Consider the following 14,365-nt stretch of genomic DNA (forward strand, 5'->3'; position numbering starts at 1 on the left):
CCAAAACTTAAAAACAAATTAATTGAAGAGGAGAGAAACTAAATTGAGGATCCATTGAAGAGGCACTATTCAGAACAACTGCCAAGGGAAGTACTTTTCCAGGTTCAGCTGCCAAAGTGTACAGAGGGCACTATAGCTGTGGTAGAAAGGGACCAGACTACAACTTGAGCTAACAGTGGGATTTGACAGTGTTGTGCACATAGTGCTGGTTTTGCATGCTACAGAATAAGACATATGGGGTCAGAGAGGCTTGCACCAAGATTCTAGTCAGCCATGGAGGCCAGGGGTCTGTATGTGGCAGGGTAGATTACCTGTAGGGATGCCTGGAGAGGCCATTTCATGAAGTGTGTGAAGGTGAAGTTGACTTGCAGTGGAGAAACTAGGATGTTGGAGGCTGTAGGACTATGGAACATTGCTAAAGAAAGTAGAAGGCACAGAGTGGAGCTGGCTGAAGAGAGGCTGTATGTGCTGTAGGCAGCAGAGCTAGAGGGGTGGGATATCTAAGCCCTTTGGAGAACAGATGATTTCATCAGTAGCTTCAGATGCTGGCATGGGACTGCAGGTTTAGTGTTTGCCCTCTATGCTTACCTTCCCAGTCCTCTCTTCTGGGATGTGAATGTTTTTTCTATGTCATTGTATATTGATGTATGTAATTTGTGCTTTGGTTGTATGGGCCTCGTGGTTAAGAGAATGTCTTTACTCTAAGAAGAGACTTTAGAATAATGTAGAAACTGTAAAGACTGTGGGAACATTTGAAATTGGAATGAAAGGATATGTGTTCATATTCATTGAACTATGGGTATGAGCCTTTGGGGGCCAGGGGTGGGTGGAATTTAAAGTGGTCAGTTTAAGTCATGTTGACGACTGATGTGCTTGTAAGTTGACATCATCTTCATTTCAGTTTTCCTGGATTTGGATTTGTCTAGGAGCTTCTTCTCTGAGTGTTTCAGTAGGGATATTTCCAGAGAGGTTTAACTGAGGAGGGAAACCTTCTGTGAAGGTACATGGGTAGCACCACGGGCATGGGGTCTAGACTGAATAAAAACGGATAAAAGAGAAAGCCAGCTGAGCATCAGCATCATCTCCCTCTGCCTCCTGACTGGATAGAATGTGACCAGCCGTGCCACTTTCCCACCACTATGCCATCCCACAAGGATTAATTGTATCTTCTAAGCTAAAATAAACCCACCCTCCCTGAAACTGCTTTTGTCAAGTGTTACCTCACAGAAATAAGAAAAAGTGACTTAGACAATTATTGACTTGTATTGTGTCTTTAACTCTAACATATGTGCAAAGCAGTCACCTAAACAATGATTTTCAGACATAATTATTTTCATTGTTTTAGTTTCTAAATAACTTGATAGCTTTGGGGTTTTGTTTTGTTTTATTTATTTATTTGTTTGTTTGTTTGTTTGTTTGTTTGTTTATTGTTTATTGCTGTGTGTATGCACATCTATTTTGAGTCCAGAGGTTGATGTCAGGTGTCTTTCGTTATTGCTTCTCATCTTATTTTTTTGAGGTAGGTGTCTCATTGAATCTGGTACTGGTGAATTCTGACAGACTCAACAAATCCCCTGGATCCTCCTTGTCTTTGCCTCCCCAGTGCTGGGATTGCAGTTGTACACTGCCATGCAGGGCATTTTTAAGTGAGTCCTGGGGATTAAAGTCAGGTTTTCATGCTTGTGGGGCAAGTACTTTATCAACTGGGCTATCTCCCCAGCCTCTCCATTTTTCATTCTCTCCAGTAGTGTACATTCCTACCAACAATTGCCACCAACAGTACAAGTATCTACATTTTTACCAAGAACAGCTGCTGTTGTTGCTTTTGTGATAGTAACACTGTCTTGCTGTGGCTTTGTTTCATATCCCTCTGATGATGAGTGACGTTAGCATTGTTCATGTGGCAATTGGCTCTTTGTATCTCTTATTTGGAGAAATGCCTTTTGAAGTCCTTTGAATCAGGCATGGCATATTTTTGGTGGGGGGGTGGGGGGGTAGGAGGGGTAGGGTGGGATATGTTTGGCCGTTAGGAATCAAACCCAGGGTCTTATTTGTGCTAGGCAAACTCTATGCACTGAAGTTATACATCCAGTGTATTGTTGAGAATGTATGCATTAGCTTTCATAAGAGATACTCATTGCTGTGAGCTTTTTCCTTGTAGTTCTGCCTGCCTGCCTCCCTGGACCTGAAATAGACAGACGATTAGGTGGTGCTGGGAATTGAACCTGGGTTTCTGGACGAGCAGCCAGTACTCTTAACTGATGCTGAGCCACCTCCATAGTCCCTTGGAATGTAGTTTTTAGCTTTGATATTATGGTAATACTGACTGGGAAGGAGCTACAAAATTTTCTTTTGTGTTCTTTTTTTCTTTTTTGTAAACATTTGAGGAAGCTTAGTATTGATTCAACTTTCTTACTCATTATATTATCTATTCTGATTTTCTGTTTCTTCGTGACTTAATATTGGTAGGTTTTATACATTTCTAGGAGTTTATCTGGTTTATCCAACTTTTAGTGTATAGTTGTTTATAGTGTCCCTGTAGCCCCTTTATTGCTATAGAACTTGTAGCAGTGTCCCCATGTCCATTTATGATTTTACTAACTTCAGGTTTTGCTTTTTAAATCCACTTAGCCAAAGCTTTGCTAGTTTTATTGTGATATTGTCAAAGCAGCATCTTTGCTTTCACTGGATTTTCTCTTGTTTTCCCATTCTGTGTCATTTGCTTACTCTAATGATTTTATTTCCTTCTGGTAGCCGTGGATTTAGTTTGTTCCTCTTTTTATAATTCCTTAGGTTGTAAAGTTAGGTGGTTGGTTTGAGCCTTTTTAGCTTTTGTAGGGATAAATTTCCCCCTTTGCAACTGCTCTCATTATGTCTCATAAATGTGTGTTTCCCTTTTCTAATTTATTCTGTGATTTGCTTGGTCCATGAGTTGTTTAAGGGAATATCGTTCAATTTCCACATCTTAAGAATTTTGCAGTTCTATTATTATTATTTTTTGCTGATTTCTAATTTCATTATATTAGGATCAAAGAAGATACTTGGTGTCATCTTTTAACATCTGTTGTGTCTTGAGTTTGCCACATAAATAAACATGATCTACATTGGACCCCTGAGACACAAAGATGGACAACGGATGCTGTGCAGACAGCTCTGAGGACACTAGGCAGCACTTGTCTAGTAGAGACTCAGTATCAACATAAACCAATGGAAAGACAATAGTCTACAAGTTGAACTGTCCTCCTGACCATCCAGGACCTAGAAAAGAAACTTTATACCTCTCCCCCACCTCACGATACTCTGTTTTCTACACATTTGGGAGGTATCACTACCTCACGATACTCTGTTTTCTACACATTTGGGAGGTATCACTACACAGGCATGGTTGACTATGTATAGGGAGGTGATTGAACTTATTTCCAACACCTTGCCCTTCCCAGAAGTTTGGAGCTAGGGCTGAAAGTTTTAACCCTGTAGTTACTTGTTACTTCCTTAGGCTAGCCTTCATCCTGATGCTGTCTGAGGTTCTCCTCTAACCCCTACCCCTTGAGTGATTTCAATATATAAAAGACAGTAAATTCCAAGGTTTCATGAGTGCCAGCCAAGAACTATACATAAAGACCAAATATGTATTTTTTATTATACCTCAGCAATGTTATATTGCCTATTCAAATTCTATACATTGACTCTTACTGAATATTTTTTCATTTAAACATAAAACTTTTGTATAGGTAATTTTCTTACACTTTTATAAAACAAAGTGAACAAAGTTGGATTAATTTAAGAATTTAAAATTTTCTTGTTTTGTTAGTGTGGGAGCCTGTTTTCAGGTTCCTCGTGGCTTTACCCAGCAGGTCCGCATATAGGATGATTAGGGCCACAGACCTGAGTGCAGGTGTCTGAAATGGTCTGCACTTGGCTGTGCTGGGGGAGGTGGTCTTTTGCTCCACCCTCTTGGCATCTCTATAAATACCCTGGGGCAGAGACAGTCAGGGCCCCTTGGAATAGGTTCCAGGCCCTCTCCAGGCTATCCTGTATTTTCTATCTGTTTATCTCTGCACTATAAATCCTTCTAATATTTCCTGCTGCTCACACTCGAGAAAACTCTGGGGAGCCGTGGGGTTGGTGGGTAAATGCCCCACATGTTAGAGATTTTTGTAGTTAGACTGGACAGATATGGAACTAACAGACTAATTATTAAAGCAAAGCAAATAGTAAATTCACTTGGGAAGACTATAATGTGCTAGATGTGAATACTCTTTAAAGAGTGGGCCACTGAAGATTTATTTCTTCCTTTTCAGTATTTATATGCTTGAAAACTGTGGGCGGGTAGTTCTGGGGAAGTGTGATTTTGCTTGCCAGGAGACATTTAGCAGTATCACAGCTGGGAGGTGAGGATTGATGCTGGTGTCTCTAGATGCCACTAGAGATGCTGAGAACTCCTCCTCTTAAATTATTTAGCCTCAAATGTCAATTATATTAAGGTTGAAGAACTCCGTCATATACCAGTTTGGGAATTGGCAGTAGTTGGCTGTATTTGAAACTTGAAGTGGTTAAAGTCACTAAGTTTATAGCTAGTTCTTCATCTCTGGAACCTTATCCACTTAATGAGTTAAATATTTTGATTTATATGGGCAACTCTCTTTTCTTTAAATTAGTGCTCTTTCTGTTTAAAACATTTTATTTTTTTGGAGCAGGAAAGCATGTGCCATAGTTCATTTGTGGAAGTCAGAGGGCAGCTTGGGAAGTTGGCTCTTTTCTTTTACCATGTGGGTCCTTGGGGTTTGAACTCAGGTTGTCTGGTTTGGCAGCAATGGCACTTACCTGCTGAGCCATCTCTCATCTCTGGCCTGAGAAATGCTTCTTATACAGTTCCCAACCTACTTATTGAGAAACTACACTGTAACTATCCAAATTACCTAAATATGGTTGTTAGCTAATCTACTATGTAATTTCGGGGAGAAAAACTATAAAATCCTTGTTCTTTTTATAGCCCTAAGCTTTTCAGAGTTCCACTAATAAACATTTATATCTAAACTAGGAAGATTTCTGGGGATTAGGTATGGTAGGTAGCTCAAGCCTGCAGTCCCTGCACTCAGGAGGCAGAGCCAGGATTGCCATGACTTGGAAGCCAGCTCAGGCTACAGAGTTTCTCTAGTTTTTTTGCATTTTATTATGTAGGTCCAGTGTTTATCTTTAGGATCTTCTTATTTTATTAGTGTACATGTGCATATGCGGCATGTGTAGATCAGAACTTTCAGGAGTTGGTCCTCTCTAGGATTTGGGTCCAAAGGATTGAACTCAGGTCATCGGGCTTGAGATCATATGTCCATCCACTGAGCTACTCCATTGTTAGGGCATTTTTCTTTTTCCTTTTTTAAAAGTACATTTATCTATATCTATCTATCTATCTATCTATCTATCTATCTATCTAATATCCTGGCTGCAGTGCCCCCCTCCTCTTAGGCCCTCCTCCCACCCCCTTCTGTTCCTATACCCCAATATACTCTTCTTCCTTTTCTGTTTAGGAAAGGGCAGGTCTCCCATGAGTATCAACAAAACATGGCATATCAAGTTGCAGTAAGACTAAGCACCTTCCCTAGGCAAGGTGAGCCAGTATGAGGAGTAGGGTCCCCAAAGCCAGTAAAAGAGTCAAAGACAGCCCCTGTTCCCACTGTTAGGAGTCCCACAAGAGGACCAAGCCACTCAACTGTAACATATATGCAGAATGCCTAGGTTGGTCCCATGCAGGCTCCTTTGTTGTCAGTTCATTCTCTGTGAGCCCTTATGGGCCCAGGTTAGTTGGTTCTGTGGGTTTTCTTGTGATGTCCTTCACCCCTCTGGCTCCTACAATCCTTCCTCCCCCCTTCTGCAGGATTCCCTGAGCTCTGCCTAATGTTTGGCTGTGGATCTGCATCTGTTTCCATCAGTTGCTGGATGATGACTCTTGGATGACAATTGGGCTAGGCTCCCATCTGGTCACAGGAGATGGCCAGTTCAGGCTACATATGCACTATTGCTAGGAGTCTTAGCTGGGGTCATCCTGGGAGATTCCCTTGTGCCAGGTGTTTACCTGACCCCAAATGCCCCTGCCCCACCCTTTCCAGTAGTCTCTTTCAGTACTCTCCTGTACAATTCCCTCCAACCTGATTGCTTATGTTCCCATCCCCACCCGCCTTCAGACCTCTCATGAAATCATGAAATCTCTTCTATTTCCCACATTGTTCTTAATCCAGAGGGTTTTTGAGGTATGTCTTCATTTTCCAATGCCCTTTTATTTTAAGTATATAAATGAGCACTCATCTTAAAGATCACACAATACAGGATGGATTATTAAAGTTACCTAAAATAGTTCAATAAATGTTTAATTTAGGAAATTAAATGTTACTGACTAGTGAAAAAATTGTTTAGCTCACATGCTTTCAATATAACTTTAATTTGTGATTTTATGTATTATTTTTCTTTCTTTCTAATAGGCATTCAAGGATATGCTGTATTCAGCTCAGGACCAGGCACCTTCTGTCGAAGGTAAGATGAATTAACTTCTAGGTTTAGTCACAGAAAAAGTTCTTTTTAAAGAAAAATATTTTAAACATCAGACTGTGAAATGAATACTATAACTTTATTATGTATGTCTATTTTGGTTTGATACTTTTTTTAAAAATTTTAACTTTAGTTTGTGTGCTCTACATTTAACCTTGGATGCTTGTGATCCATCTTATTCTTGAGTCATCTACTATTTTATATGACGTGCTTCCTATAGGATCATATGCAATGGTTTGGTCCTAGTTGGTGACACATTGTGGGAAGTTGTGGCAACTTTTAGAGGTATGCTGTGGCCTATCTGGAACAAGCAAATCACTGGGGATGTGCCCTGGAATGACAGACCTTGTCCTGAGCCCCTTCTAGTCTCTCAGTGTTCTGCAATGCACTGAGCTGCTGTGTTCCACCAGATGCTACCTACTGTGATCCTTGACCCAGAAACAACAGAGCTTGCCAGTCATGAACTGAAGCCCCAGGAACTGTGAGCCGAAATAAATCATTCTTTCTTTAAATAGTTTGTCCTGGATATTTGGCACCGTGACAAAAAAACTGACAAACACATCGTCTTAGGTCTGTGATATGTACTGGGTTAGTCTGAGATTTTTCTGTTGCCTTCCTCCCTCAGTGTTTATATCCTTCCTTCCTTCCTTCCTTCCTTCCTTCCTTCCTTCCTTCCTTCCTTCCTTCCTTCCTTCCATCCATCCATCCATCCAGTCTGACTTCATAATTAGTTAGACCAGTACAACTTTTCTGTTTGTACAGTACATGACACTGTATTAACAAGATCTAAAACAGGATTTTAGCTTCAGCGTTTTTTTTTTTTTTTCATTTATGTATTGCAGTAGTGGGGCATGCCATTGTATGCTTACACAGAGGTCACTCTGTGGGTCCCAGGGATTGAACTAAGGCTGTCAGACTTGGCCTCAAGTGTCTCACCAGCCCCTAAGCTTCAACATTTTTAAAGAGAAAAGTATTTGTTAGGACGTGATGATATCTAAAAAGTACTTCTTTCTTCTTTCTCTTTTTCTTTTCCCCACAGACCTTAAGATTTAGTAGAGTTAAAAGCTTTGGTGCCAGAAAGGAATATTTTTATATTAAACCGTGATTACCAGTTATAACTCATGTGCAGCAAACCTGAGGGTCTTTTTATTTAATACAAATAATTTTTTAAAAAAGTAGCCCTTGGTCCCTATCTCAGACTAATTGAGATAGGATCTTGGGATGGATTATGGGCATTGTAATGCTTGGGGTAGTTATTGATTTTTACAATTTTAAACCATTTCCCAGTGATTCTCATATGTATGTGTATAACCACAGTAAAGTCAGTTGATTAATATGAACCCTCCTTTGGACATTAATTAGCCAGTAGGTTAGTAGGTTTCTTAAGTTCATTGATAATTTGGTTAGTTTATTTATATAAGGATTTTTTTTTTTTTTTTAAAGACAGAATCCCATAAAGCCTTGTCTGTCCTCAAACTCACCAGATAACCCAAACTACCTTCAGTTGGATCCTTCTACCTTTGCTTTCTGAGCACTGAGATTATAAGCATGTGTTACCACATTTGGTCATATATAAAGAAAATTTTAATAGTATTTAATGGGCATTTACTTTTAAAATGTTATTGTTGAATTGAATGTAAGTAATAGCTGTATCATCTTATTTAGACATGTTAAATGTTTATAGCTTATTGTTAAGATTAAAGAATATAAAATTTCTGGATTTGTCTTATTCTCTAAACATAATCTTTGAAAAGATATGAGGTAACACCAGAGCAAGCCTTTAATAATTATATATGTTACATAATAATAACTATCATAGATATATAAAAGAAGTAAAAGCTGAGGAAATCTGAGTAAATTATGGACTCTGACTAATAATAATGTATCATTATTACTAATTATTAATTGTGATAAACTGTTATATAAGTTGCTCATGATAGGAAGTGGGTGGGGGTGTATGGAAACACTGTACTATCTTTGTCACCTTTTGGTAAATTTAAAAACTATTTTAAAGTGAAAATTTCATTTTAAAAGAAAATAGATACCATAAGGTTTTATGCAGCTGCCAGAAGCTAAATGTAGATTCAACTCTGAGGTTTTCTAGAGTTCCAAGGATAGGATAGAGGAGAACATAATTTCAAAGTGCACATGAGAGGGACATGGAAATGGCTCAGGAGTAAAGGTGCTTGCCATGCAAGCCAGATGGCCTGAGTCTGATTCCTGGAACCCAAAGGTAAAGGTGCAAGGAGAGAGCTAACACTGTAGAGTTGTTCTCTGACAGTACATGTGCTGTGGCATGTGTTTCCATACACACACAATATTAATTTTTTTATTTAAATGTGCACGAGGCAGATATATACTATTTTCTCAGGAAGATCAACTTTGAGCAAGAAATAAAAGAAAAGCTTTCCTTTGGCCTCTATGAAGAGTATTTAGTTTGTGTGGTGGATAGGATCTCTAACAGCAGTTTCCCAGAAAGCGTGAGACACTGAGTTTAACAAGGTTGCTTCCTATGATCCAAGGATGCAATCTAAAAATGCATTACTGTGACCCACAAGTGCTCTGTCTGGTTCTATGTTGATTTCATCTCCTGTACTGTCCACTTGCATGCTGGCTCCAGTCACTTTGCCTTCCTTCTGTGTCTGGACGAGCTTGGACTTACATTAGAGCTTTGCTCTCTGCCCCTTTCTTGAACCATAGATGTGTCCTTCAAGTGACCTTCTGAATACCCAATTTAAAATAACCATTCAGCTACATTATATTACATCATCCTATTTTGTTTCTTTCTATAACACTTGTCATTATCCAATATTTTGTGAATGTTTTGTTCTATTTTGTTTTGTAGAAACAAGGTCTCAATATGCTGCCCAGGCTGCCTTTGAACTCACAACCAACTTAGCTGAGATTACAAATATGGGCCACTACACCTAGCTCTGGAATACAAATCTTTTGAGATCAAGATTTTTATTTATTCATTTTTCTACTGTTTTATATCTAGTATCTAAAATATACGTGATCTTTACACATTTACTTGGCTCATGAATGAGTAGAAATACGTACATTTTTACCTTCAATCTTATGTGAGGCCTAAGTATTGTTTTTGGGGAGAAAGAACAAATCAACCTAGTTTGCTTCTTTATGTAGTGATTTTTGTTGTTTTGTTTTCCTTCCATTCTCCTATAGGCGGAGTGTTTTGTCTCTCCAGCTGCTCTCCCAAATAACCACACAGAGACTTGACATTAATTATAAATGCTTGGCTGATAGCTTAAGTTTGTTTTTAGCTAGCTCTTATAACTCAAATTAACCCATTTCTATTAATCTGCATGCTGCCCTTAGGCACGTTTACCTCATGTATGTACTTCCCATCCTGCTCGCTCTGCATCTCACAGCATCTCCTCAGACTCCCGTGACTCCACCCTTCCTCCTCTCAGCATTCCCTCTGCCCTGAAAATCTTGTCTGCTTATTGGCCAGTCAACTCTTTTGGTTTTTTTTTTGTTTGTTTTGTTTTGTTTTGTTTTTGTTTTTCGAGACAGGGTTTCTCTGTGTAGCTTTGCGCCTTTTTCCTGGAACTTACTTGGTAGCCCAGGCTGGCCTCGGACTCACAGAGATCCGCCTGCCTCTGCCTCCCGAGTTCTGGGATTAAAGGCGTGCACCACCACCTCCAGGCCAGTCAACTCTTTATTAGCAATGAGAGTACCACATCTTTACAGTGTACAGAAGGATTATTCCACAGCATTCTCCTTTAGAATATAACATTTCACCTGCAGCTTAGATGATCGGACATTTTGTTTGTTGTATTTTATAATGTTGACGCTGTAATTTGATACTTTTTTTTGATGTGACAAGTAGCTTCTTTAAAATGAGTAAAACACATGAGACAAGATCATAATTTTAAAGTTCTTATGTTTTTATGACATTATATTGTTTTGATGTCCAAGGTCTGGCAAATTATTGACTGCATTTTCTTTGCAGGAGGACACTAGGTTTCTTTTGTGCTTTTATATGTTTGATATGTCTCCTTTTAAAGATGTGCAAAGATGTGTGTTAGGTTTTGCTCTTGTTTTGTTTTTTTTCTCAGTCTAGTTAAAAATTTAAATGATACTGAATTAAGATAGAAAGAATAGTCATTTTCCTTTGCACTATTTAGTAATGCATTCCTCTTGGTGGGGAACATACTTAGCCAACCTTAGCTAAATACAGCTAGTTCATTAGTTTAATACAGCTATCTGAATTGATATAAGTGGCTACCAGACTATTCTGTGTTTTTCTGTTTTTTCTTTAGTCTTACCACCTTCTCTCCAGTCTTATACATGGGTTTTGTTGGAACATTTTGCCTTCGATCTGTTTATTTTTGATTAGCAGATGTGTTACAGTTTCCCTAAGCTCCTTAGGATTGAGCTCTTAGTGGTGCTGAAGATAAAAGTATGCTTGTAAATAATTCATTCTGATTATCTGCTTGAATGAACAGAGTCCACTTCAGGCATTTTCTTGTATCTCACCTCTGTCCCTAGATCTTTGTTGTTTTTAATAGATGTGAGCTTTTTTTTCCTCTGAAGATTGAATTGCATTTCTAAAATTCATGAAGTAGTTTCTGAATCTAGGATTATTGTCAAATGTATATCCATAATATATTACTTTTTCATGATGTTTATAATCTGGTCTCATAGTCCCCATTTCCTTTTTTTATTAGGTTGTCTCATTATCTTTGAAAATTGTTTTTCATAGGTTTTGTGACCCAGGAAATAAAATCTTTGACATTTATAAAAGAAAGAGCTGTATCAATGTGCTAGCTCTTAAGCTGGGCAGCTTCAAAGAGTAACTCTTCCTGTCTTGGTTGGTGTTATTTTGTCACTATGTTTTCAAAATCCTTTTGCTTGAGATGGGTTTGTTGTAAGAGAAGACTAAACTAAAGAGTAATAATGGAATGCTCAGGTTATTTCTAGCAACTTTTTTCGAGAACCATGAAGAAATAAATATGACTAAGAATTGGAAATTGAAATAAAAGCGAAACCATCTATTGTCATTTCTTTAAGAATTAAAAAACAAACACAAAAAAAACAAAAACAAAAACAAAAATCCCATTTATTAACTGCATTAGAAAGGATATAAAATCCTGATTGATACCTGGAGTCATGAAGTAGAGTTAAGGGTATGCCTTATTTTCCTTATCTCACGTTTATATTGGAAAAGGATTGTATATTTATTTCATTTGCAATGTTAAGTGACAACTTGTAGATGAAAACAATTCATTCCCTGGTAAACGGGGCTCATGTGTTCTTTGAAGATGCCACCAACCTCAGTGTATTTTGTTAATAGAGTACTTCTAAGGAACAAATAGCATTACCGTTCCAGCAGAAGAAAATATCTACTCTTTCACAGAAAGTGAATTAAAGATAATTTAATGCTCATTCTTAGACATTAGCTAATCGTATAAATAGGTAACAGAATTCTATTATAAAAAATAAATGCAACTCAGTAGAGTATAGATGGGATGCTGGAGGAAATGAAATGTTTCTAATGCAGGTTTTTAATCTTGGTGATCCTGAAGAGTAAAGTACCTTTGGTATATCATATAGAGTCACCATTAATCATACAGTGCTGTTTCTTAACTTATAAGAATAGCACAGAAGAGACAGCATTAAAAACGTGTACTTGCATGTAAGACAAGTCATTTAGAAAAATATAGTGAATGAATGGGATCTACTATATGATAAAAATGCTACAAGCACCATTTATTTGCCACCAGTACAAAATTTACATTAAAAAAAATTCTAGCTACGTAGTGGTGGCACATACCTTTAATCCCAGCACTCAGGCGGTAGAGGCAGGTAGATGTCTGAGTTTGTGGCCAGCCTGGTCTACAGAATGAGTTCCAGGATAGCCAGGGCTATACAGAGAAACCCTGTCTCAAAAAACAAAGCAAAAATCTAGGACTGGCAAGATGTCTCAGCAGGTGCCATACAACTCTGATGACCTGTTTGGTCTTCATAATCTAGACAAGTTAAAGCAGAAAACTAACTCCTGAAAGTTACCCTCTGACCTCCACGTGCATGCCATGGTATGTACACATGCATACATCACAGGTACACACACAAATAGCAATAAAAATAAATAACACATTTTAAAAATCCAAATGCTGGCATTATCTAGAATAATGTAACAGTTATGATAGTTACTATTAGTTCTCAGTTTGCCAGAAATTAGAATCACCTGGGAGGTTGGCATCTGGACATGTCTATGGGGGACTGTTTATACTAAATTATTAAATGCAAGAAGCCCTATCTTTGTTTGTTTGTTTGTTTTGAGATAGGGTCTCACTGTGTAGCCCTGGCTGTTCTGGAACTCACAGAGATCTGCTTCTGCCTCCTGAGTGCTAGGATAAAAGGCATGCACCACTATGCCTGGCTGAGAAGAACCATTTTAATTGTGTACGTAATCTGAGCTGTGTAAAAGGCACTAGATTACTTGTGTTCATTCCTCTTTGTTCTTGATTGTGGGTGTCATGTGACCAGCTCCCTCAAGATCTATTGGCTGTGACTACCAGGCTGTGCAAGCCTGTAACCACTGCAGATAGAACTGAACTAAAACAAGTCCTTTCTCCCTTAAGTTGTATTTGTCAGAGTATTTTATCCCAGAAGTTAGAAAAGAAGCTACAATAGCAAGTTTATAATTGTTGTGAAGTTTGAACCATGTTCACTGAAACATATGACTTGCATTAATGCTTTATCTCCAATATTTATATTAAAAATTCGTACACAGATGAAACTATAATCAATACCTGGTTTCTGCCCCCATTTTCCCTTTCCAATCATATACTTAGATGCCTTTTGGCCCCATGGCATGGAGGAATCTAACATTTAGAACTATCAATAAGAGGAAGATTAGGGGAAAAACTGTTTTAGATTGAAATGTTTCCCTCAGTGTATTCTTAAGCATGTTCTCTGTGGATGTGGTTGTGCTAACTGCATGTCTCCTGGAATAATTGTTACAGTTTGGTTGGGTAACACACAGGTTGGTATCTTCAAAGAGGCCACTTGCCACCTGCAAAGCACCAGTTGGCCCGCTTTGTTTTGAAGCCTTGAGAAGTTTTTCACACCAGAGGCTGGAAGTGGTATTTGTGAATTTTGGGGAGTGTCACAGTAGCAAGCCTGTAAGGCGCAAGTTTCCTCACCGCCCCTAGAGGGCGCACTCTTGCTAGCAGCTTTTGTACTGGGTTTGCTGGATGCTTTCCTCTGAGTTTGCATGCAGGGTGCTGTGCAGCAACCATGGTACAGAGTCCTCTTTACCCCACTTCTCCTTCAGCTTGAGCTTGGTGAGCTAGAGGAAGCCTCGGCTTAGGGAGTACCAGTGGCCCTGAACACACCCTTCTTTTCAGAATTGTTTGAAGGAGGGTCATGAATAAAGAGGGAATAACTATGAAACATGAAATAATGACATGAACAAACAAACACAAACCTTGGGAAGTATTGGTGTAGACAGCATGGTAGTGAAAAAGGACAGACAAATGGATGTGGTGGCTCCAGGTAAACTTTCTGTGCTGGCACTGACAAACGGCTCCTACATGCCAATGGTAATTAATGTACCTGAAGGGACAAAGGAGCCCGAAGAGGCTAGTGCAGGACATTCCCTCCAAATAATTGGTTATCATACTTTAAAGCTCATTTACTAGAACTTAGTCTTAAAATAGAGAACCCTTCAAAATAATTTTGTGTAGCTGCTGTACATTTTACCACAAACTGGATGGCCTAAAACAACAGAAATTTGTTTTCTAACAATTCTGGAAGCTGCACATGTGTGACAATCAAGGGTTTTCTTCCCTTG

At 38.6% G+C, this 14,365-nt stretch overlaps 1 protein-coding gene across 1 annotated transcript in view; it reads left to right on the plus strand.

Annotated features, from left to right (window-relative positions):
* The window catches only part of Xpr1 (xenotropic and polytropic retrovirus receptor 1), a 155,148-nt gene that overhangs the window by 24,104 nt on the left and 116,679 nt on the right, over window positions 1-14,365 (plus strand). The window contains exon 2 of the mRNA XM_036202115.1: window positions 6,477-6,528. Within this exon, the coding sequence (XP_036058008.1) occupies window positions 6,477-6,528 (52 nt within the window). The remainder of the gene's footprint in view (window positions 1-6,476; window positions 6,529-14,365) is intronic.

Source organism: Onychomys torridus, chromosome 11 (assembly GCF_903995425.1).
Source record: "Onychomys torridus chromosome 11, mOncTor1.1, whole genome shotgun sequence".
NCBI classification, from domain to species: domain Eukaryota; kingdom Metazoa; phylum Chordata; class Mammalia; order Rodentia; family Cricetidae; genus Onychomys; species Onychomys torridus.